Source organism: Indicator indicator, chromosome 17, assembly GCF_027791375.1.
Source record: "Indicator indicator isolate 239-I01 chromosome 17, UM_Iind_1.1, whole genome shotgun sequence".
Taxonomy (NCBI): domain Eukaryota; kingdom Metazoa; phylum Chordata; class Aves; order Piciformes; family Indicatoridae; genus Indicator; species Indicator indicator.
Genome location: NC_072026.1, coordinates 4,220,097 through 4,243,442, shown reverse-complemented (window position 1 = coordinate 4,243,442; position 23,346 = coordinate 4,220,097). Strand labels below are relative to the sequence as shown.

The window sequence follows — 23,346 nt, the reverse complement described above, 5'->3', positions numbered from 1 at the left end:
GAAGATCTCCCTTTTGCTTGCTGACTGTATCTTCAGTCTCCGTGGCTCAGTGCCAGTGCATAGCTGCAGCAGCACCTGTGCAGGCTGAGGGCTGACATCTGCCTCAAGGGATGTGGTGACCCTAGGTGGAAGGACATTCCATGCATCACTGTGGGGTGTGCAGATGTCTGTGTGTCCTAGCACAGGGCTGCTGAGTGGTGTCCCTTGGATAGAGCAGGATTCCATGCCAGCCTTGGCTGGCAGCAGCTCTGCTGTGTTTTGTATCAGCAAGTCACCTGCTCCTGGTTGGAAGGGGTGAGTCTCTTCTGGCTTTGTGTCAAGAGCAGATCAGGCCTGTAAGCATGTTGGCAGGCAACCTTCGTCTTCCTCTGCCTTTTGGATCACGAGGGGAGGATCAGCCAGATGTCCGCAGCTCCTGTGTAGCCTGTAGCTATCCTTGGAGGCCAGCAAGGAGCACTTTGCTGCTTGGCTCCAGGTCTGCTGAGCCTCTCCTGGCTCTTGTGAAGTCAGAACGGTTTCAGGGCCTCATGGAACACCAAAAAGTGCTGATCAATGTCTATAAATATCTGAGGAGAGTCAAGGTGAAGGTGCCAGGCTCTTTTCAGTGATAGGACAAGGAGCAATGGGTACAAGCTAGCACACAGGAAGTTCCACCTCAACACAAGGAGACATACCTTTACAGTGAGGGTGACAGAGCCCTGGAGCAGGCTGCCCAGAGAGGATGTGGAGTCTTTCTCTAGAGGCTTTCAAAATCTTCCTAGATGTGTTCCTATGCAGCCTCCCCTAGGTGATCCTGCTTTGGCAGGGGGGTTGAACTTGATCTCTGGAGGTCCCTTCCAACCCCTAACATCCTGTGATACTGTGAGCTCATCCTGCAGATGCTGCAAGGAATGGACATACATCATCCTAAGCAAGGCAACGAGGATGGCATGGCTTGGAGGATATCCATTATTTAAACAAAGAAATTACTGATCTGCACCAAGGTCACGGGTAAGAGGAAATAGCAGTAGTGCTTCATGGTACCTGCCTCAAACAGCTTATTTGGAGTCCCAAGTCCAGACATTGAGGTTTCTGGTTTCCATGTCTTTGGTTTGAGACCTCGCTCCAGGATCTTCCTTTGGAAAGAATGCTCCAGTCTGCGTCAGCACTTGAAGCATGCAGTGGCCACAAAGATCCTCATCCTGAGTTTGGGAGAAAGGTTTTGGTGTCAACCTGTGAGGCAGAGCAGGCACTTGAGCAGCATTTTCAGGAGCTGCTGATTCAGAGCTGTTTCTTCTCTGTCCCAGCAGGGCCTTTTATCAGAGGGGCAGGCTGCTTTTTGCCTCACTCGCCGTAACGAGCGCTGCAAAATGATTAAAGCAAAGCACAGATAGAAATTAAATTTGCAGGCATCCACTCCAATAGCATTAAAAAGAAACCTTTGGGTTGTTTTTCCTCCTTTGGCAAGAAAGCCATTTGCTCAAATTGAATTTGTGGAGGGCTCTCAACTGGGAACAAGGGATTTAATGAAAAAAAGGCTTCCCAAACTGCTGCAGAGCAGCCCAGCCTGCACTTGGGAAGGGAAACTTAACCAGGTCGGGTGGGAGAGGTGCATGCCCTGAAAACCTCCATCAGATGCTTCCAGCAGGACACATGTGGGTGGCGTGGTGGCTTGACACTTCTCCATTTTCCAGGCTCTAGCAACTCCTTTGGAGGCAACAGGGGCTTTGTAATCATGGAATGATAGAATGGCTCTGGTTGGAAGGGACCTCAGAGATCATCTACTCCAACTCCCTTGCCAAGGGCAGGGATGCCTCTCAACTAGACTTGGTTGCCCAAGGCATAGAATCATAGAATCAACCAGGTTGGAAGAGACCTCCAAGCTCATCCAGTCCAACCTATCACCAGCCCCATCCAACCAACCAGACCATGGCACTAAGTGCCTCATCCAGGCTTTTCTTGAACATCTCCAGGGATGGTGACTCCACCACCTCCCTGGGCAACACATTCCAATGGCAAATCTCTCTCTCTGTGAAGAACTTCCTCCTGACATCAGCCCAAACCTCCCCTGGCACAACTTGAGACTGTGTCCCTCATTCTGTTGCTGGTTGCCTGGGAGAAGAGACCAACCCCCAGCTGGCTACAACCTCCCTTCAGGTAGTTGTAGGCAGCAATGAGGTCTCTCCTGAGCCTCCTCTTCACCAGGCTCCCTCAGCCTCTCCTCATAGGGCTTCATCCAATCTGGCCTTAAACACCAAGAAACTTCTTTCCTGTTAATATCTGTGTGTGGTGGCAACTGTTTTGTCATGTTTCAGAGCAGCACCTTGCCCAGAATGGTCATGTCTTGCCTTTCCTGTGAGCCTTGGAGTCTTGTGGAGGTGACATCAAGGTGGGCAGACACACAGCTGGCATGGAGCACCATGTCCTGCAGCACTGCTGCTCAGATGGATGTGTGGTTGCAGGGCCTGAGCAGCACCCTGTCTGAGAGCACAACATCATGAGGGGTCTGCTTGCACAGAGAGGTTGTGGATTCTCCTCTGGAGAGATTCCAAACCTACCTGGGCACTGCCATCCTGCTGTGGATGATTTATCAGGGGGGGTTGGACTAGATGTTCTTCAGAGGTCCCTTCCAACCCCCACCATGCTGGCATTCTGTGAAACTAGATTTTCTTGGGCAGGTCAAGCACAAACTAGATGAGTTTTCAGTGATGTATTTTTTGCTGTCCCTCTGCAGCAGGAACTCTCCGTCGTCGGTTTGTTCTCTCTTTGAAAGCCCTTTTATTTTTGGATCAAGCTCATATTGCTCCTCCATTCCGTGGCTGCTCTGTGCAGTTATCTCTGTTATCTCTGTTGAGCTGGGAAGATTGGCAGCTGATAGAGAATCTCTTTCAAACCCTGCCAGAGTATTTGGTAACCTTTCTTCTTCTGTTGTTTGTTGTTTTGGTTTTTGTTTTGTTTGTTTGTTTTTTTTCTTTTAAGACTCTGTGCTTATGCAGGCACTGTGGTAATGTGCTACTCTTTCTCCAGCTTAGGAAGTCTCTTAGGCAACATATGACTCCAAGCTGGCCAAGTGCATCTCAAGCCCGTGTGCATGTTTTTGTTACAACTCTTGGAAGCACTGCTGGAAGTTGCTTCACTTCTCCGTCTGCGCTGAAAAACGAGTGGATTGTTTGAATTTTTCTTTTCATGTCCATGAAAGCATCTCTCTGCCTCTCCATTTTATCTCTGCATGCCCTAGCTGCCCAATACACTGAGGGGGGGAGCATTGTCCTGCCACCAGAAGACAGACAAAGATGACCTCAAGCTATGTAGAGGCTCGTGGTTTGTGTCTTATGTAAGCCCTCTTCTTTTTTTTCTGGTTGATTGGAAGGAGAAAGCCAGAGCTTCAGAGCCTGGGTAAGGAAGCTGCTGAGAATTTGCTCTGCAGAAAATAAGAATTCATTCTGCAAAAGCTGTTTGACTCAGGATGAACTGGGAGGAAGCAGCATCTGAAGGGTCTAGAGCACAAGCCCTTTGAGGAGCAGCTGAGGGAACTGGGGTTGTTTAGCCAGGAGAAAAGGAGGCTGAGGGGAGATCTCATTGCTTTCTACAGCTCCCTGAAAGGAGGTTGGAGCAAGGTGGAGTTCAGTCTCTTCTCTCAAGGAACAAGCAGTAGGACAAGAGGAAATGGCCTCAAGTTGTACCAGGGAAGGTTTAAGTTGGACATGAGGAACAATTTCTTCCCCAGAAGGGTTGTCAAGTCCTGGAACAGGCTGCTCAGGGCAGTGGTGGAGTCCCCATCCCTGAAGGGGTTTCAAAGCCGTGGGTTCTTGCTCTCTTTAACTCCCTTAAAGGAGCCTGGATCCAGGTTGGAGTCAATCTTTCCTGCAAAGGACAAGAGGAAACTGCCTCAAGGTGCACCAGGAAAGGTGGTACAAGGAAAGATTTCTTCCCCAAAAGGGGAACCCTCTCCCTGAAACGGTGAGAAGGTTGTGCCAGGGGAAGTTTAGATTGAACCAGGTGAAGAGATTGCTCAGTTGACAACCCAATAAAGTTGTCAAGCCCTGGAGCAGGCTACCTAATGCAGTGGTGGAGTCCCCATCCCTGGAGGAGTTTATAAGCCATATAGATGTGGTGCTGAGGGAAATGGTTTAGTGGTGCCCTGGCAGTGCTGGGTTAATGGTTGGAGCTGATGATCTGAAAGATCTAATCCAACTTTAACAATTCTCTGATCCCACTGGCTACACCAGAATCTGCCAACAGCATTTCTCAGTTGTGTGAGGGTGGTGAAAAGGGTTGAGTACAGTCAGAGGACTGTGGTGATGACAAGACTTCCAGTACCATATAATTGCATATCTCAAAACCTTCTTGCTAGTTAATAACTGATCTTGAAAGACATTGCCTGACACTGGCATCAGGAAGAGCTGCTGGAACCTTTATGAGGCCTATGCTGAAAGCTGGCTTGGAGATGTTAAACTGGAAGCAAAGTGGAAGAACCTCTTCCACCATTGCCTGTTTGCATGTTCCCTGCCTCTCTTTCCTGCCCTGCTTGCAGAAAGTGGTGAGGATTTGCTTTTTTCACTTGAAGTGAAGCACTTTTGAGAGGGTCTTAATGCAAACCTGCTTGAGTATGGAGCACAAGAGCAGTGCCTGTTTGTTGTGGGGCTCTCAAGCGTTGCTAACCTTTATTGGGTCTGCTGCTTAGTGCATGGCGAATACCCAGTACGAGTCCTGCTCCTGGCTAGGAGGATGAGAGCAGCTAATCCACAGAAACATGCACAGCCCAACCTTTTGTTGCTTTCCACTCTGCATAATTCCCCAGGACAGGATGTGTCAGCACTCTGGTGTCTGACAAAGAGCCACTCAAGGGGTGTGGGCGAGACGATAAGGCAGGAGCGAAGGGGAAGGTGTTGGGACATGCTGCTGGGGATTGTCTGCACAGAAACAGCTGTTCCACAAAGCCCTCCTCTCCTTGGCTAATGGAAAACTGACAGCATCCCAGAAGGAAGCAAGTTCAGGAGGTGCAGGGTGGCTCACACGTTCAGTTGAAGTGGAATTGGCTGCTGAGCAGATTTAGCTGACTTTGGGGGGGTTACATTTTGTGCTTCTGGGGTGCTGGCTGTAGATATTTCATCCCTTTCAGATGGTCTTGCTCCTTTTATTGGGTTGGGGGTTGGTTTTTTGGTTTTTTGACTCTAAAGTTGAAAGTTGAGGTAGTTGAAAAGTTGAAAGAGGCCTTGGGCTTGTCCTCCTTTTGAATGTTGACCTTGCTGCATAAAGCTGTCTGACTTTCTGCTCTCCCTGCCAAGTGATATATGTGAGCATCTGGTAATGAGGAGGGGGCTGATGATTAGTGCTGAACTTCTGTGACTGAATTTCACACCTGTACTTCAGGATCTCTTCCCAGTATTGCTGAATCCAGCCCTGAATCCAGAGCCATGGTGTGTGGGGGCCGTTGGCTGAGCCTCCCCTCTTAGCAAAACAAAGTGATCAGTGTGCCCTTTTGAGAGTCTAGTGTGGAATCATAGAATGGGTTGGGTTGGAAGGGACCTTTAAAGGTCATCTAGTCCAACCCCCCTGCAATGAGCAGGGGCATCTTCAGCCACATCAGAAGCCTGTCCACCTTTCCCAGCCACTTGATGCAGAGAGAACTCCTGCTCTGATGCTTCTCTTCTTGACATTCTTGCATCTCAGCATCTTGCTCTGCTCTTGATGATGGGGCTGCCATGGCTTCTCCATGCCTGGAGACCAGAAATGAGCTCAGCCTGGGTTTGCCATGGTGTGCAGGCAGACTGGGTTTTTATAACCTCCCTTCTCCTTCTCAGATTGCTCCCATGCTGAGTGTCAAGACATATCCCTGTGTGTCAATGCTTCTAGCTTAGCTTCTCTGTGGTTTTGTTTTGTTCATCTATAGGACCCTTGTAAGTTGCTCCTGAGAGGAGGGATTCAAATCAGATGTGGGCTGAGCTGGGCTGTCAGTTGTTGACCTACTGAGTGTCAACTGAGTGCAACCAGCCAAGTTTGTGGTAGGAAGCAGGGCTTAAAACCCTTTCAATCCCAGTCTAGCTACATACTGACCTTGCCTGATGCTGCTTTGGTGTGTTTGAGAGATTTCACAGGTCCTGGGGAGGAAGTTGAGGGTGAGGGACCAGACAGCACTCCAAGCCTCATCAATTTTACAGCAGGTTTAATTTTTTTTCAGCAAAAGAATCCAGCCATGGGGCTGTGGGTGAAGGTGCTGCCAGGAGAGTGACCATGAATCCTGTGGGCTGCTGCTACCAAAATACCATCATCTAAAGCCAAAATAAATTTATAGGGCTGATCTTTTGGTAGTTTCTATTTTTATTGCTTCTTTCTGTTTATGGGGAGGGGTCTTTTTTTGGGTGAAATCAGTGAGCTCTGGCACAAGCAGCTGGTTCCTCGCACAGGCTGTGGTCACTCTGCTTTCCACCCCAACCTTCTTCAGCCTTCTAATGAACCCATAAATTGTTCTCTCAGTGTATGAAAAGCTAAAGTGTATCAGAACTGAGTCTGAATGTGACCCAGGCGGAACATCTCCATCTCCTTTTGGCTGTGGCATGTCAGATCTCTCTGGTAATAAACCCACCAGAAGCATTTCTCACCTTGAGACCTCAAGACTGTGGCATCAGGATTTCCAGCATCCTTCTCTCCACATGGGACCCTCGATCATTTCTTTTTTTCTCCTTGCAATATTACTAATTTCTCCTGTCTTGGGTTTTATTTGTGGACTTTTTCAGTGCAAACAAGTGATGCTTATGAAATGAAATTTGCCTTAGCAACATGGTTTCTGGCTGCAGCAAATTCTTTCCCCACAGGCATGGAGACATAGCTCAAGGGTTATCCTCCAGTGCAAATGGTTGTTTATCTGCTGTTGTGTTTAGTTGCCCTTTGTAGTTCCTGGCAGAATCTTCTCTCCTCTGCCTTTTGTTTATTTAAGGTTATGATAAAATAGGGCTGCGTGGGAGCCTCTCCTGGTTTGGCTGATCCCAGGGGTCGGGAATAAACATCACTGAATTATAGAATTGCTGTGCTTGGAAGAGAATTTTAAGCTGGACAGGCTGGAGAGCTGGGTGGAGGGGGAACCTTGTGAAGTTCAATGAGGATAAGTGTGGGGGAATAACTCCTTGCACCAGTGCAGGTGAGGGGTTGACCTGCTGGAAAGCAGCTCCACAGAGAAGAATATGGGAGTGCTGGTGGACAAGTTCCCCAGAAGCCAGGCAAGTGCCCTGGTAGCCAAGGTCAGTGCCCTCCTGGGATGCATTAAAAAGAGTCCAACCATTAAATCATGGTGATCCTGAAAGCTCTGGTGGGACCCAGGCAGTGCTGGATCCAGCTGGTTGTTGGTGTTCTTGCTCCTCAGGAACAGGATTCCAGTCAGATCCATCCCTTGACCTTAGGCTTTGCAGGTAATGTGAGTGGCCACATCTATGGCTGGTTCTTAGCAGAGTCCATGTGCAATGTGGGGAAAATATAAGCTTTGGTACCCTTAATTTATGCAAAACCTGACCAGTTGAATCAGTTCTGCTTGGATACTGAATCAGTGTCACGTCACTGTTTGTTTGTCCAGGATGATTTAGAAAGTTCCAGCTCTAGGGGAAAAAGAAAAAAAAATACAACCAACCAAACCAAACCCAACTGAAAAATCCAGTGAGGGTACATCTGATACTTTTTCCTGGCATAAGTCAAACAGTTTCCATCCTTCTTCAGTTTCAAGCCTTGAGAAGGGTTGTGGATCCTTCCTTAACACGTGTGACTGCCTGTCCTTGTCCACACTCATGTGCTGGCAGCTCTGTGGGGCTGCTCTGGGCACATGTGGGACTCCTGTGGACATATGTGGGGCTGCAGAAGCTCTGGAGTCTTCACAGCTGGTGTTTTGTTTTTTTTTTTTTTTTTTGGTTTTGTTTTGTCCCCATCAGAAAGCAACGGATGACCTGAGGTGACATTTGGAGAAGTTGCAAAATTCTCTCTGTAAACAGGGTTTATTTATTTATTTATTTATTTATTACACTGAGCCCCAAGCCATGTAGCTGCTCATCTCACCCAGAAAAGCAGGAAGATCTTCCCTGGCTGCAGGATTGGGTTGTTTTCCTAATTTTCTTTCATGTTTCCCAAGAATCATAGAATCATACAATGGCTGGGGTTGGAAGGGACCTCAGAGCTACTGCCATGGCACAAGCAGAATCCATCAGCTTAAAGGATTGGGGCTGTTCACCCTGGAGAAAAGAAGGCTCCAGAGAGACTTTAGAGCTACATTTCAATATCCAAAGGGGACCTACAGGAAGGCTGGGGAGGGACTGCTTAGAAGGGCCTGTGGTGATAGGACAAGGGACAGTGGTTTGGAATTGGAGCAGGGTAGATTCAGGCTGGACATCAGGAGGAAGTTCTGCACAATGAGAGTGGTGAGACACTGGAACAGGACAAGATGACCTTTGAGGGTCACTTCCACCCCGATGCAATCTGTAAACCTGCATAATAGTCATAGAATCATGGAATGGTCTGGGTTGGAAGGGACCCTCTAAAGGTCATCTAGTCCAACCCCTCTGCAGTCAGCAGGGACATCTTCAGCTTCATGGTTAGAGCCAATACTTAAATACGCTGCCTGTCTTGAGAGACAAGCAGGACCATAGCAAAGCATTTTGTTTCTGGTTGGAAAATAGGAACCGGTGTGCACTTGCAACCCAGAGAGCCAAGTGTGGCCAGCAGGTCAAGGGAAGTGATTCTCCCCCTCTATACCACTCTCATGAGACCCCCCCACCTGGAGTACTGTGTCCAGTTCTGGAGCCTCTGTTACATGTCCAGAGAAGGGCTATGAGGCTGATCAGAGAGTTGGAGCTCCTCTGCTGTGAGGACAGGCTGAGAGAGTTGGGATTGTTCAGTCTGGAGAGGAGAAGGCTCTCAGGAGACCTTATTGTGGCCTTCCAGTATCTGGAGGGGACCTGCAGGGAAGCTGGGGAGGGACTTTGTAGGGTGTCAGGGAGTGATAGGAGTGGGGGGAATGGATCCAAGCTAGAGGAGGGGAGACTTAGATTAGACATCAGGAAGAATTTCCTCACCATGAGGATGGTGAGACACTGGCACAGGTTGCCCAGGGAGGTGGTGGAAGCCTCATCCCTGGAGGTGTTTAAGGCCAGGCTGGATGTGGCTCTGAGCAACCTGATCTAGTGTGAGGTGTCCCTGCCCACGGCAGACGGATTGGAACTGGATGATCCTTGGGGTCCCTTCCACCCCTGACAATTCTGTGATTCTGTGAACCCCTAAGCGAGCCGCAAGCAAGCACTTCTCCGGCCCTGCTGTCACACAAGAGCTCAGCGAGCTGGCGGTGAGGCAGCTGTGCAGCAGCTGGGCTGGCACAGGGGCAAGGAACATCTGGCTGGTCCGACGGCGCAGGGAGCCGTGGTGCTGCCTGCTGCTGTGTGCAGCCTCTCGCCGGGGCTACTCCCGCCTGCTTGCAAGACGTGCCCTGCCGCTCCTCACATCAAAGCCTGCAGCAGAAAGCCTTGGCTTGCACACAGCTCACACCTCGCCTTTCTTGTCTGCTGCTGCCGCTGCGGCTCCTGCCCGCAGCTGGGGGTGTGACCGAGGCTGTTCTCTGAAGAGATCAACAGAGAATCGCGGAATGGTCGGGGCTGGAAAAGACCTTTAAGAGTAGCAGGGCCGACCCTCAACCCAGCACTGCCAGGTCACCACTAAGCCATGTCCCTCAGCACCACATTTACACGGCTTTTAAGTCCTTCCAGGGATGAGGACTCCACTGCATCCCTGGGCAGCCTGTTCCAGGGCTTCACAACCCTTTCAGTGCAGAAATCGTTCTTCATGTCCAACCTAAACCTCCTCTGGCACAACTTGAGGCCATTTCCTCTTGTCCTATCACTTGTTCTTTGGGAGAAGAGATTGTCCCACACCTGGACCCAACCTCCTTTTAGGGAACTGCAGAGAGTGAGAAGATCTCTCCCCAGTCTCCTGTTCTCCAGGCTAAACAGCCCCAGTTCCTTTATCAGCTCCTCTCAGGGCTTGTGCTGTAACCCTTCACCAGCTTCATTGCCCTACCTTGGACAAGCTTCCAGCAGCAATTCCTTAGCTAGGTTTCAGAATGCACTTGCTGGTGCCGTGCCACACTTGGTGGATGGCTCCTCAGGCCATGGGGCACCTTGGTGTGTTTTATTCCTTTAGAAGCAGCCCTCCTGCTTCCATGCAGAGAGCAAAAGCAGAATGTTGTTTTGATTATGAGCCTGTCTGGTCCTTGCTGCAGCAAGTGGAGCTGGGTTATTTGGCAGCCCTGAAGCTCAGTCTAGGAGACAGCTGGGGATGTGCACATTGCTGCCTTCAGAACCAACTATGTGAGATAGTGACTTATGGAAAATCAAGATTCCTGAATTCCTCCCAGCTCTTGTTCTCAGATTTCCATTTCTACAGCTCCTTATGATGTGTCTCTTTCAATTCAGCCAGGGACCCTTAGCTCTGTTTTCCACTGCAGGTGAAGTGCTGGGTTCTGAAGCCTCCATGGGTAGAACCAGCCTTTGGAGAGTCATCAGAGCTACTGAAGGGAAGTCACTCTGAATTTTCCTATTGTCCTCTTGCTTCTTGAGCTGCTCCAAGAACACAGGGCAGGGCAAATTCACAGATTCATAGAATGGGACCTTAAAGATCATCTAGTTCAAGCCCCCTGCCATGGGCAGGGATACCTCCTGCTGGCCCAGGTTGCTCAAGGCCTCATCCACCCTGGCCTTAAGCACCTTCCAGGGTGGGGGCATCAACAACCTCCCTGGGCAAGCTGTTCCAGGGTCTGAGGTTGTGAAGGGCAAGGAGATGGCACAGCCAGCTGACGCTGTCAGGCTGCCGTAGGGTTTGCTTCTTGAAGGAGCCATGAGTGGAGTGCTGTGGGTGGGTTTTATATCCTGGTACTGGTGGTTAGGGTGGGTGCTGAGGTTGTGGGAGAATGCTTCTAGTGACTTCACTTCCAGAGGACACAGCTCCTGATGCTGAGCTGACACAGTGGGGGGAAGTCAAGCCAGGAAGGACCCAAACAGCAGCAGCATTTCAGGATTTGGCAAGGGCTGCTTTTAACTGGAGGCAGCCTCTCAGTGATGGAGAAGACTGAGAGGGGATCTGATCAATGCTTACCAATATTTAAAGGGCAGGGGGCAAAAGAATGGGACCAGACTCTTTTCAGTGGTGCCCAGTGACAGGACAAGGGGCAACAGGCACAAACTGGAACCCAGGAGGTTCCATTTGAATAGGAGGAAAAAATTCTTGCTTTTGAGGCTGCTGGAGCAGGCTGCTTAGAGAGGCTGTGGAATCTCCTTCTCTGCAGAGATACTAAACCTGCCTGGACATGATCCTGGACAACCTGCTGTGGGTGACCCTGGACTAGATGATCTCCAGAGGTCCCTTTGACCACCTCCATGCTGGGATTCTGTAACTTGCTTCCCGAGTGCCATGTGCTGAGCAACACCTCAGTGCCTCCTGCTTTCTGGAAGCTTGAGGGGACATTCTCTCTTTTTCCCCTGTTTCCACACTGTGTCTCATGGCTTCCACTAAGTCCCAGTTTGCTCCACTTCCCTTCCTGGGCTCCAGTGTTTGGCAGTTCCTGTGCAGAGGGAGCATTGCTGGCAGTGCTGTGGCACCACGCCTGGCTCTGCCTTGCAGTGACTTGTTTGCATCGCTGTGCCCTGCAAGCAAATGAGCCTTTAAGAGCTCTTAATCCTGTTTGTATGAGGTCATGGTCCCTTTTTGACATTAATTGCAGTGGATCTGGTTAATTAGGCAGCGAAGCATAATTTATTTGAATGGATTAGTTTTTATGGGATTAAACTGGCAGCCACCATCTCCCACCACAATATTGTGTTGGGGTTCAACATGAAAACCTTCACTGTCTACATAGGCAGCTTGATAAAAGCCCTTCAAGTCCAAAGTTGGATTGGAGGTGGTTGGTTGCACTTGATCCTGGTCTGGTGTGCTGGCTCAGAAGATCCCAACATGCTATGGTGCTGGTGTCCAACCCCTGTGATTAGGGTTGTTCCACTTGCATGAAAGGAGAAAGTGGGCAATTAATTAATTAATTTGTGAGTTTCAGGATTTGCCATGAAGGGCTCAAGCATGGAAACAATGACATGCACAGGAAGTGATTTGATGGAGATTGTCTGTGCATTGGTGAATATGGCCATGGTGGTGTTAGGTCAGTGGTTGGGCCAGATGATCTTAGATCATAGAATCCTAGAATCAGTCAGGGTTGGAAGGGACCACAAGGATCATCCAGTTCCAACTCCCCTGCCATGGACAGGGACACCTCACACTACATCAGACTGGCCAGAGCCTTGTCCAACCTGGCCTTAAACACCTCCAGGGATGGAGCCTTAACCACCTCCCTGGACAACCCATTCCAGGCTCTCACCACCCTCATGGGGAAGAACTTCTTCCTCACATCCAGCCTGAATCTCCCCACTTCCAGCTTTATTCCATTCCCCTGAGTCCTATCACTACCTGACACCCTAAAAAGTCCCTCCCCAGCTTTCTTTTCCAACCAGACCAATTCCATGATTCTATGCTGTAGTGGATTTTTTCCTCTTTTTGGCTGTGTTATTTCATGGATTTTACCTTTAGAGTGGTCTTACCTTTGCATTGGCGAAGAAGGCAAATGGTCTCCTGAGGTGCATTAAGAAAACTGGGGCCAGCACATCCAGGAAGGTTCTCCTCCTCCTATACTCTGCCCCAGTGAGGCCACATCTGGAGTATTGAGTCCAGTGCAGGGCTCCCCAGTAGCAGAGACAAGAAACTACTGGAGAGAGTGCAGCAGAAGCTACAAAGATGGTGGTGGAACTGGAATATCTCTATGAAGAGGAAAGGCTGAGAGCCCTGGGGCTGTTTAGCCTGGAGAAGAGCAGCCTGAGAGGGGATCTGATCAATGCTGATCAATAGCTAAAGGGCAGAGGGCAAGAGGATGGGGCCAGACTCTTTTCAGTGGTGCCCAGTGATAGGACAAGGGGCAATGTGCACAAAGTGGAACCCAGGAGGTTCCATCTGAACAGGAGGAAAAGCTTCTTTGCTGTGAGGGTGCTGGATCCCTGAAGCAGGCTGCCCAGAGAGGTTGTGGAGTCTCCTTCTCTAGAGAGATTCTAAACCTGCCTGGACATTGTGGCCCGGGGCAGGCTGCTGTGGGTGACTCTGTTTTATCTGAGGGGGAGTTGAATTAGATCATCTCTAGAGGCTCCTTCCAGCCCCCACCATTCTGTGCTTCTGTGACTTGTTTGTCTTTTCATGGTAATGCTGTTTGATTTGGACTACTTGATTCCCTCCTCCCGTTTCCTTCCCTTCCCTCTTTCTCTATCCAGTAAAATGTCATAAAAATTAATCATAGCTGAAGGCCAATTTTAGCATCCAGCTTTAGAAAAGAGGATTTTCAAGCCCTTGTGCTGAAAGGAAGAACACAGTTTAACTTTGTTTTGTTATGGAGCAAGGAGAACCAGTTGTAAAACTTCTATCTGAATGGTTTAGAGCAAAAAAGATTTCCAAATGATGAAGATTTTTTTCAAGATTTCCAAAGAAAAGGTCTCACAGCAAGGGCAGAGTTAAGTGCTTCAGGTCCAGTGTCTGACAGATGTTCTCCTGTAACCTTCTACCGGAGGAATCATCTCAGTGAGTGGATCCAGGCCTGTTTCTGTGCTCTAACTAAGCTGTGGGTTTGTGTAGCAGTTCAAAAGATAAAAGGACAAATGCCAGAGGACTGAAAAACATCCTAAACTCAGGTACTGCAGCTGTGTTCTCAATGGATAAGCTCCAGAACACCATCTGGTTGTGTTTCTTTTGCTGGTCACTCACTTCTGGCAAGAAGAGGTGGCTTTGCTTCTTTGGTGTGAGGGTGCTGGAGCACTGGACCAGGCTGCCCAGAGAGGTTGTGGAGTCTCCTTCTCTGGAGAGATTCCAAACCTGCCTGAATGCCACCTTGAGCAACCTGCTCTGGGTGCCCCTGCCTTAACAGGGGGCTAGGACTGGATGATCTTCAGAGGTTTCTTCTAATCCCTACCCTGCTATGATTGTGTGATGTATCACCTCGAGTGTGACTTTGCTTTGGAGATAGCCTTCAAAACAGAGATGCCCTTTCAAGAAGCTGTTCTCAGCTCTCTCAGATGCTGGGACTTCAGTGCTCCTGTCTCACAGGAAAGGTCTGAAAGTTGAAGGCATTGGGTGGAAGGCTTGTAGTGATAGGATGAGGGACAATGGCCTCAAACAACAGCAGATTTAGATTGGATGTTAGGAACAAGTTCTGCACCATGAGGGGGGTGGAACACTGCAACAGGTTGCTCATGGGGAGGTAGTTGAGGCCCCATCCCTGGAGATATGCAGGGTGAGGCTCAACAGGGCTGTGGGCAACCTGATCCAGTTGAGGATGCCCTGCTGAGTGCAGAGGGGGTTGGACTAGATGACTTTTGGAGGTCCCTTCCAACCCAGACCATTCTGTGAAGAGAAGCACACTCAGTGGAGAGTGACCCAATGGCATCTTCTGGGAAGGATCTCTTTGTCTCATTGTGGGTCATGTTACATTGGTGGTGGAGGCAGGATGAGGTCAGTTGTTTTGTCACGCAGAACAGAAGATGTCAGGTAGTCTTCAAAACATCTTCAAACACAATGAAAGGAAATTTCCTCCAAAGGAGGAGACCCAAGGGTGGTTGAAGGCAACCTTTTGCAGGCTGGAGAGAACCCAGTTCCTTATCTCCATAGGAGGTGCTCCAAGTGGAGCAGCAGAGCCCTGAAGCTCTTGGCTGAAGCAGTACCTGATTTCAGGAGATTTTTTTTTTTTAAGAAGTATTATTATGCTATTGACTTCATGCTGTCCTGGTGGTACTGGAGAAGATCCAGGTCAGGAGAAAGCACAAGGAAAGGTACAGATGGAAAAAGAGGCAAAAGGAGCCAACATGGCCAACAGTGAGGCCCTTCAGCTTAGAGGGTGTCCCCCTGGAGCAAGCCTGCTTGGTGCTTTTTATCTGTGCACAACTGCTTTGATAATGCTCAATGGAGAGAAGAATTGCTGTTGGTATGCAGGAGAAGAAACCATGACTTCCATATGGAGGGGGACATAGCCCAGCTGGCTGAAAATGGGGCTGCAAAAGGCTATGAAGACTAATTAAAATGTGAAAATCTGAGAATCCATGCTAATAGGCAGCAGATCTCTGTCTGGAGCTGGTTCACAGCTAAACATGATCTCCCCAGGAGACAAAAGGAAGTGATTTAAGTTCCTTACCTTGCCCTGACATTGATACTTTCCAACAGTTTAACTGGTGTGTTCCCAGCAAAATCCTGCAGCTCTGCTCTGCCCCAACTGGGAAGCCTGCAGCAGGAGTCTCTTCCTACCATTAAAAACTTTCCTGCAGGTGTCTTCATAGATGGTGTTCAGCTTGGCTTTGACCTCGTTCTACCTCACATCTGGGTTGTGTTTTTTAGCCTCCTCTTTACAGGTGTAAGGAATGGGAAACCTCAGCCCTTGCTCTGTACTGTGCTCTGTGCATGCACTGCTGAGGTGGTGTCTGCCTGCAGTGGTGGCAACACAGAGTCATAGAATGGTCTGGGTTGGAAGGGACCTCCAAAGGTCATCCAGTCCAACCCCCTCTGCAGTCAGCAGGGGCGTCCTCAACTAGATCAGGCTGCCCAGAGCCCTGTTGAGCCTCACCTTGAATATCTGCAGGGATGGGGGCCCCAGCCACCTCCCTGGGCAACCTGTTGCAGTGTTCCACTACCCTCATGGTAAAGAACTTCTTCCTAACATTCAATTTGTGGATGTGGTGCTGAGGGTCCATGGTTTAGTGGTGGCCTGGCAGTGCTGGGTTAACAGTTGGACTTGATGATCTTAGAGGTCTCTTCCAACCAAGCTGATTCTGTGATTCCCTGCTTAATTCCCTGTGTTCCTCACTGTAGTGAGGCTTGAACTGATAACTGGGTGTCACATTTAATGTTCTGTGCTGAAAACTACAGTGGCTTTCCTGGGTGATGAAGCTAAAATACCAATAAAAGCTTAGGAAAATATGCTCCCTCCTCTTTTATTGTTCTCTAATGGAGTTCTGTTACCACAGTGCCTAGAAGACCCTGGAGGGTGGCTCAGACTGGCCTTCTGAAAATGAGAATTGCGCAGTCCTCTTTGGAAAGGCTTCTCAAGCCAAGGGCAGAAATGTTCAGCAGATCAAAAGTGTCTCAAATCTGCTGCTTTAGAAGCAGTGGTGGCCTGTAAGGGCTGGAGGTTTGCTGAGATGGGCATTTCTCTCCACTGGAAGTAGCTGCTGCAGTGCCACTGGTCCACAGCGTTGCCTGGGCCACCTTCTTTGGATGTTAGGAAGAAGTTCTTTACCATGAGGGTGCTGGAACACTGCAACAGGTTGCCTAGGGAGGTGGTTGGGGCCCATCCCTGCAGATATTCAAGGTGAGGCTCAGCAGGGCTCTGGGTAACCTGATCTAGCTGAGGATGTCCCTGCTGACTGCAGGGGGGGTTGGACTGGATGAACTTTGGAGGTCCCTTCCAACCCAGGCCATTTTGTGATTCTTCCATGAGATCAAGGTCATTTCTGGTTTCTGATGGCCTGATACTTGGTTGTCACTTTTTCTGAAGCTCCTCATGAGCAGCACCTCCTCATCCATGGGATGAAGGTGGCTCTGCTATTGCAGCTTCTGCCTAGAGGCATTGCTCAGTCCCTCCATCAACCCTAACTTCCCACCTGGCTTTGGATAAGCTCCTGGTGTTTTTATTCTCTAGATGATTGGATTGCTTTGTCTCTAGATGATTGGATTGCTTTGTCTCTAGATGATTGAATTGCTTTGCCTCATAGCTTTGGGTGGAAAAAGCTGTTGAAGATCACAGTTGGGTCTAAAAAGCCTCTGTAAGGATCCTGGAGAGCAGATCAGGGTGAGGGGGCTTGTCATGGGTTTGATGTCAACCGAAAGCTGATGGTGGCTGCCTTTGGGACCTTGAGCTTCAGGGTGAACAGCTGGTGAGAGTGAGGACATGGCTAGCATCAGAAAGGAAGGGAGGGTGGCAGGGAGTGATGAGAGAGTTGAAGCAATAGGGATGAGAAGAGTTAAGGCTGTCTTGAAGGAGAGGGAACTTGAGCTTTCTCACAAGATAAAAGCTGGTGGAGGGAGGGGTTTGCAGAGGATGGTGTGTAACCCCCTCCAGGCCCTGGAGTGGGTGCATGCAGCTGAGCTGAAAGCACCAGATTTGAGGGAACAAGATGGGTGACAAGATTTCTAGGACAGAGGAAGTGTCCTCTCTACTCTCTCCCCCACTATCTCTGACCACATTCTGGCTAATGGTAGCAGAGTTTTGCATACAGGACAGTCTTGTGGCTTGGCATCTACAAATCCCCATCATGTTGTGATGGCAATTGTTTACTCTGGGGTTTTTATGAGGAAAAAAGCAATGATGACAAAAGCAAGACCTAAAATGTGTTGAATGAGTTTGTCTTTTTTTTTTTTTTATTATTTCAATAAAGCCAAGCTGCTCCCCAAGCTTCCTTTTAGTCTGCTGAAAATCATCTACTCCTTTTTGGGTTTTTTTTGCACCATGTGTTACCAGAGGCAGATTTCTGATGGAGGACAATGGGGCTGATATTCAAGTAGCTGCTACTCTGAACTGCAACCTCTGAGCACCAGAAAAACAACAGCCCTGCCTGCAAAGAATGTCTCCATGGAGATTAGTCCTGCTCTTGATCTTCAAATGCTCCAAAATTCACAGAACCACAGAATGGCAGGGGTTGGAAGGGACCTCCAGCGATCATCAAGTCCAACCCCCCTGCCAGAGCAGGATTACTTAGGGCAAGTCACACAGGAACACATCCAGGAAGGTTTTGAAAAATCTCCAGACTGCACAACCTCTCTGGGCAGCCTGCTCCAGGGCTCTGTCATTGTTTTGCCATAGAGAAGTGTCTCCTGATGTTGAGGTGGAACCTCCTGTGTTCTAGCCTGTACCAGTTGTTCCTTGTCCTGTCAGTGGGCACCACTGAAAAGAGCCTGGCACCTGATATGGGGAAAAACTTCTTTGCTGTGAGATTGCCAGAGCCCTGATCCAGCCTGCCCAGAGAGGTTGTGGAGTGCCCTCTGGAGAGATGCCAAACCCACGTGGATGTATGATCCTGGGCAGCCTGCTGTGTGTGAGGCTGCTTTAGCAGGGAGGTTGGACTGGATGATCTCCAGAGGTCCTTTCCAACCCTTCTCATGCTGGGTTTCTGTGTTGCATGCACAGCCACATCTCTTTATTCCCACTTCTGCAGTGTGTGGAGGCTCTATCCTTACAGACCAGCTGAGTTTCTGCACCATTGCAGGCTGTGTTGGTTCCCCCTGTGCTCCCTTGACATCCCAGAGCAGTTTTCTCCTGCACTTCCCGGGCGAGTTCTGCATGTGGCTGCAGAGAGGAGCTTTGTGTGCCTGCCTTTGTGTTTTATTTTGCTGAGAGAAAGCAAGGTAGAATGGGTTGGTTCTGGCCAGCCCTGCTGGTGCTATTGTTTCAGGAGTTATTTTCAGCTGTGGCTTCCCCTGGGATTTGTCCTCTGGTGGTGTTTGACCTTTTTGCATCCTAGAGTGATTCTCTCGACGCCGAAAGTCGGGATGGCTTTACGTGGTGTTTCTAAAATTAAGGTGATTTGAAGGCTTTAAGTTGAGGGGAGGAGGGAAGCAGGGCTTGTTCCAAACTTTTCTGTCCCTGTTGCGTACTCCTCAAAGAAAATAGGACTTGTTTTGTGGTGCTTGCTGGGCCTCCTCCAAAATACTTCTGCCTTATGAGTGCAGGGGCTGAGAGAATCCATTCTCCATGATTCGGAGGATGAGGAGTTTCAAACTCTGCACCCAGAGCAGTGATGTATTTTAGATCTCTCTAGAAGGGAGGAGTGCCACAGTCCAAAAGATTCCAGTGTGGTTTGAAAATACTGCAAAGTGGTCAGCTCTGGGAGAATGGCCCCAGTGGATTGACCAAGATCCCTGCCCACCCTCCTCCTGTGCTCCCCCTGTAAGCAGGGAGCCCTCTGAAGCCACCCTTGCTGCTCAGTCTGTTTTTCAGACACATGGAGTGTTACTTCCTGAGAATTTTTTCCCTGTTGAAAAGCTGTGCTAGTGTCCAGCCAGCAGCATTTCACTGAAGGTTATTTCTCCTACATCTGTCTGGGTGTCTGCATCTTATTTGCTAGATGGGTGGCAAACATCTGCTCGATGTACTTTCCCTCCTTGTGACCACAGCCAATAACAGGGAGTAGAGGAGTTTAATTTAAGGCACAGCAACATGGACCCTGTTGTGTCCAGACCAAAAGCTGCAGAGTCCAAGAGCTGCAAGTGAATCTGTTCATCATAGCTCATGGCTTGGTGAACGGAAAAAAGAGTAACTTGCTCTTCTGACCAGCACAGCTGTGCAAGTCCTCAGTCCCCAGACAGACAGCTCAGCTCTTCATGGGCTGACCCTGTGGCCAAGCACCCCCCAAGCCCCCCCACAGCTGTGGCCCCTGGAACAAGGGAGCCCTTGAGTCATCCAAGAGAAATTCAGCCTTCATTGACATGGGAGCCAGCAATGTGCCCTCATGGCAAAGAAGGGTGGTGGTCTCCTGGGGTGCATTCAAAAGTGTGGCCAGCAGGTCAAGGGTGGTTCTCCTACCCCTCTGCTCTGCCCTAGTGAGGGCACCTCTGGTGTTCTGGGTCCAGTTCTGGGCTCCCCAGTTCAAGAAGGATAGGAAACTATTGGACAAAGTCCCACAGAAGCTACAAAGATGCTGAAGGGCCTGAAGCATCTCTGTGATGAGGAAAGGCTGGGAGCCCTGGGGCTGTTTAGCCTGGAGAAGAGCAGCCTGAGAGGAGATCTGCTCAATGCTGATCAATAGCTGAAAGGCAGGGGGCAAGAGGGTGAGGCCAGACTCTTTTCAGTGGTGCCCAGTGACAGGACAAGGGGCAATGTGCACAAAGTGGAACCCAGGAGGTTCCATCTGAACAGGAGGAAAAGCATCTTTGCTGTGAGGGTGCTGGATCCCTGGAGCAGGCTGCCCAGAGAGGTTGTGGAGTCTCCTTCTCTGGAGAGATTCCAAACCCACCTGGAGATTGCAATCCTGGGCAGCCTGCTGGGGGTGACCCTGCTTTAGCAAGGGGGTCAGATTAGATGATCCTCAGAGGTCCTTCTGACCTCACCATGCTAGGATTCTGTAGTTTACTGCTGGCTTGGCTGTACTGCACTACTGGTTGCATTTCATGGTCTTAAAGATCTTTTTGCAACTAAAACAATTCTAAGATTGTGTGCATGGAAGATTCCTGAATTCAGGCAGGAATCAGAGGGATGCAGCCCCTGCACCCCAGCAGGTGGGCAGGGAGGGTGAGAGCCCTGGGGCATGTCAAAGGCAAAAAGAGATCTTTGGTGCTCATCACTTTTGATAGGGACTTTTATGGCCCCTACCTTAAGGAGCCACTCTTTTAACTAGCAATTCACAGCAGTTTATTCTTCTCTGCTATTGCAAAGTTGCTTTTGATGTCACAGGTTTTGTTCTCAGGACAATAACACACTTGATACCTTTCAGTGCTGCTTTTTCAAAGCCTCTTGGGTCTTGTTTTAGGCTGTGTTTGCCTTGTGTGTCTATTTACCACTTAAATAACTGTGGTGGGGTTTCACCAGTAGAAAGAAAACCCCATCCTGGTCAGAGCAGCCCTGGCTGGAGGCTGGTGAACAAGGTGGTTGGCTCCTGGTTAATCTCTTGTGAAACTGCTTGGTCTAGGAGCTTGGAAATAGGTGGGGAAAACACTTCTGGTGCTGAGCTGCCATGTCCTGGGCTAGCTGGGAGGACTGGTGAAGTTTCTAAGCTGAAATTCCTGTTTCAGGGCAGGGAAATTGGTTTAATAACTGTCAAAGAGCTTTTAATGCAGCAACAATTTTGTCATGAACAAGAGGTCGCTACATAAAATTTTTTGCCTCTTGGCAAGAGTCATGTTCTAAAGATGTGCTTGCTCTAGGTTTAAAGTGTTAATTTCTGTGGTGTACTGAATGGGATTTAAAGGTCCCTGAAGACCTTTGAATCTCAGTAGCTAATGAAGCTTGCAGGAGGGAGCTTGAGAGAGGAAGAACTTACTGGCAGTGAGTAATGGTGGTGAAAGAGCTCCGGGATTGAGCAAGTCTTGTAGAGAATTAGAAATGATCGCTTTGGTGTTCAGGGCTTTTCTTTCCAGCCATAGCTGTCCCCTGATACCTTCTGCATCCCTGTCCCTGCAGCCTTCCATGTCCCAGCAGATGCTGTGCCCTGACCAAACCCTCCAGGTTGAGTTTTCCAACGTCCTAGACTGCTTCCAAGGGGACCAGCTCCTCGAGGTTCCCCTTGGGATGACCTGCACATCTCACATCTCTCTGGGCTCTCCTCCTTGGCTCAGCAGAGTTATCCCTGATGGAGAGGATTTGGTGTTCAGGCTAAGCCACCCTTGCCAAAAATACTTAACCTTGTCCTCCTTCTTCCAGCTGGCCTTGCTGAACTTCTTCCACCCTGAGGATAAGCTGCACATTGGAGAAGAAGGCCGAAGGGTCCGTCGCAATAAGAGGAGTAAAGGCAGCGAAGGACCAGAGGGTGAGTCCTGTGTTGTCCCTCGCTGCCATGCCTCGAGCAGGAAGCTGAGTTTAGGCTCAGGAATTTTATTTCCAGTGCTGTCTTTCCATGATTGTCCAGCTACACTGGGACTTGAGAACTGCCTCCTTGTCGTCAAGCTCCTCAAAGAACTGCCCTGCTTTTCTACTGCAGAAGAGCACAGCTCCGTTTTATATGGAGAGGAGAATGATCAGGGGGTTGCACCACAGGCTGAGGGAGCTGGGGATGTTCAGCCTGGAGGAGAGGAGGCTCCAGGGAGACCTAGGAGCAGCCTGCCAGTACCTGAAGGGGGCTACAAGAAGGATGGAGAGAGACTGTTTGCAAAGGCCTGCAGGGACAGGACAAGGGGCAATGGCTTCAAACTAGAGCAGAGCAGATGTTGGATGTTAGGAACAAGTTCTGCACCATGATGGGGGTGGAACACTGGAACAGGTTGCTCAGGGTGGTGGTTTGGGCCCCATCTCTGGAGCTGTTCAAGGTGAGGCTCAACAGGGCTCTGGGCAGCCTGATCTAGTTGAGGATGCTCCTGCTGAGTGCAGAGGGGATTGGACTGGATGACCTTTGGAGATCCCTTCCAACTCGGACCGTTCTGTGATTTTATGACTGGATGCCAGAGAAAGTAGGGAAAGAAACAGTGGGGCAGTGGTCTGTGCAGGGCTTGATGCCTGCTAAGCCCAGGCTGTTACTCAGGCTATCGTTCATTTTCCTCTCCAGCTCTGTGAGTTCCCTATCTTCCCTGAAGCCTTTGCAGTTTCACAGTGGAAAAACGTTTCCCTGTGGCTCTGCTCCAAGAAAGAGCTTCATGAAGCTCCCCAGATTCCTCCTCCCCGAAATGCTGACAAGTATGATGCATTTGGTACAGACTGCCTGAGTGATTCCAGCTCAATGTGGTCCATCATCTTCAGAGCCAGTGCCGCTCTGAAGCTCAGATGGCTCAGGCAGGATCTAAGTCCTTTTGCACTGACTCCTGGCAATGTGTTCCAGTGCCTCCACAAGGCACTTGTGTAAGTAGCAAGTTTCCACTGTGTGTGCCATGTAAGCAGAGTGCTGCAGGCAGATGTTGGAGGAATTAGCCTGGGCTGTTGGGCTGCTAAGAGCTGCCTTTCCACTGCCAGATGTGCAGAGAATAGCTGCATGGGGAGACCTTATTGTGGCCTGCCAGTACTTAAAGGGGCCTAGAAAAAAGAGGGGGACGGACTTTTTAGCAGGGCCTGATGTGACAGGACAAGGGGTGATGGGTTTGAGGAGATACAGAGTACATAGGAGGAAGAAAATTTTGATACTTGAGAGTGGTGAGACACTGTCCCAGGTTAGCCAGAGAGGTGGTAGGTGCCTCATCCTTGAAAACATTCCAGGTCAGGTTGGACAGAGCTCTGAGCAACCTGATCTAGTTGATGATGTCCATGCTAGATGTAGGGGAGTTGGAAGAGTTGGCCTTTAAAGATCCCTTCCACCTCAAACCATTCTGTGATTCTCTGAGAAATGGATGCTGAAGGTTGATGAACTAACAAGGGCTTTTTCCTCAGCCTTGTGAAAAACATGTTGTGCTTTGCAACTTTTCCTTATTTCCAAGACTTCCTTCATGTTCCTGGAATGCATCAGAGTTGAGTTCCTCCAGAAACACAGCACACATCCCCTGGTTATTTGTCCTTTTGTAAATGAGGGGATTTGACCCCATGGGGTGATGGCATGAGGTCAGCAGGTCATGTTCCTGGTGATATTAACAGGGCAGGTTGTGTTGGCCAGCAGTTACTTAGTGCTTGGCCATCTCCACTTTATTGGGCAGAGCAGCATT

The 23,346-nt window shown here is 49.5% G+C and overlaps 1 protein-coding gene across 1 annotated transcript in view; it reads left to right on the top strand.

The window, feature by feature from the left end:
• Nucleotides 1–23,346, top strand: part of EDA (ectodysplasin A) — an 83,296-nt gene that overhangs the window by 27,325 nt on the left and 32,625 nt on the right. Inside the window, exon 2 of the mRNA XM_054388719.1 lies at nt 21,428–21,533. Within this exon, the coding sequence (XP_054244694.1) occupies nt 21,428–21,533 (106 nt within the window). The remainder of the gene's footprint in view (nt 1–21,427; nt 21,534–23,346) is intronic.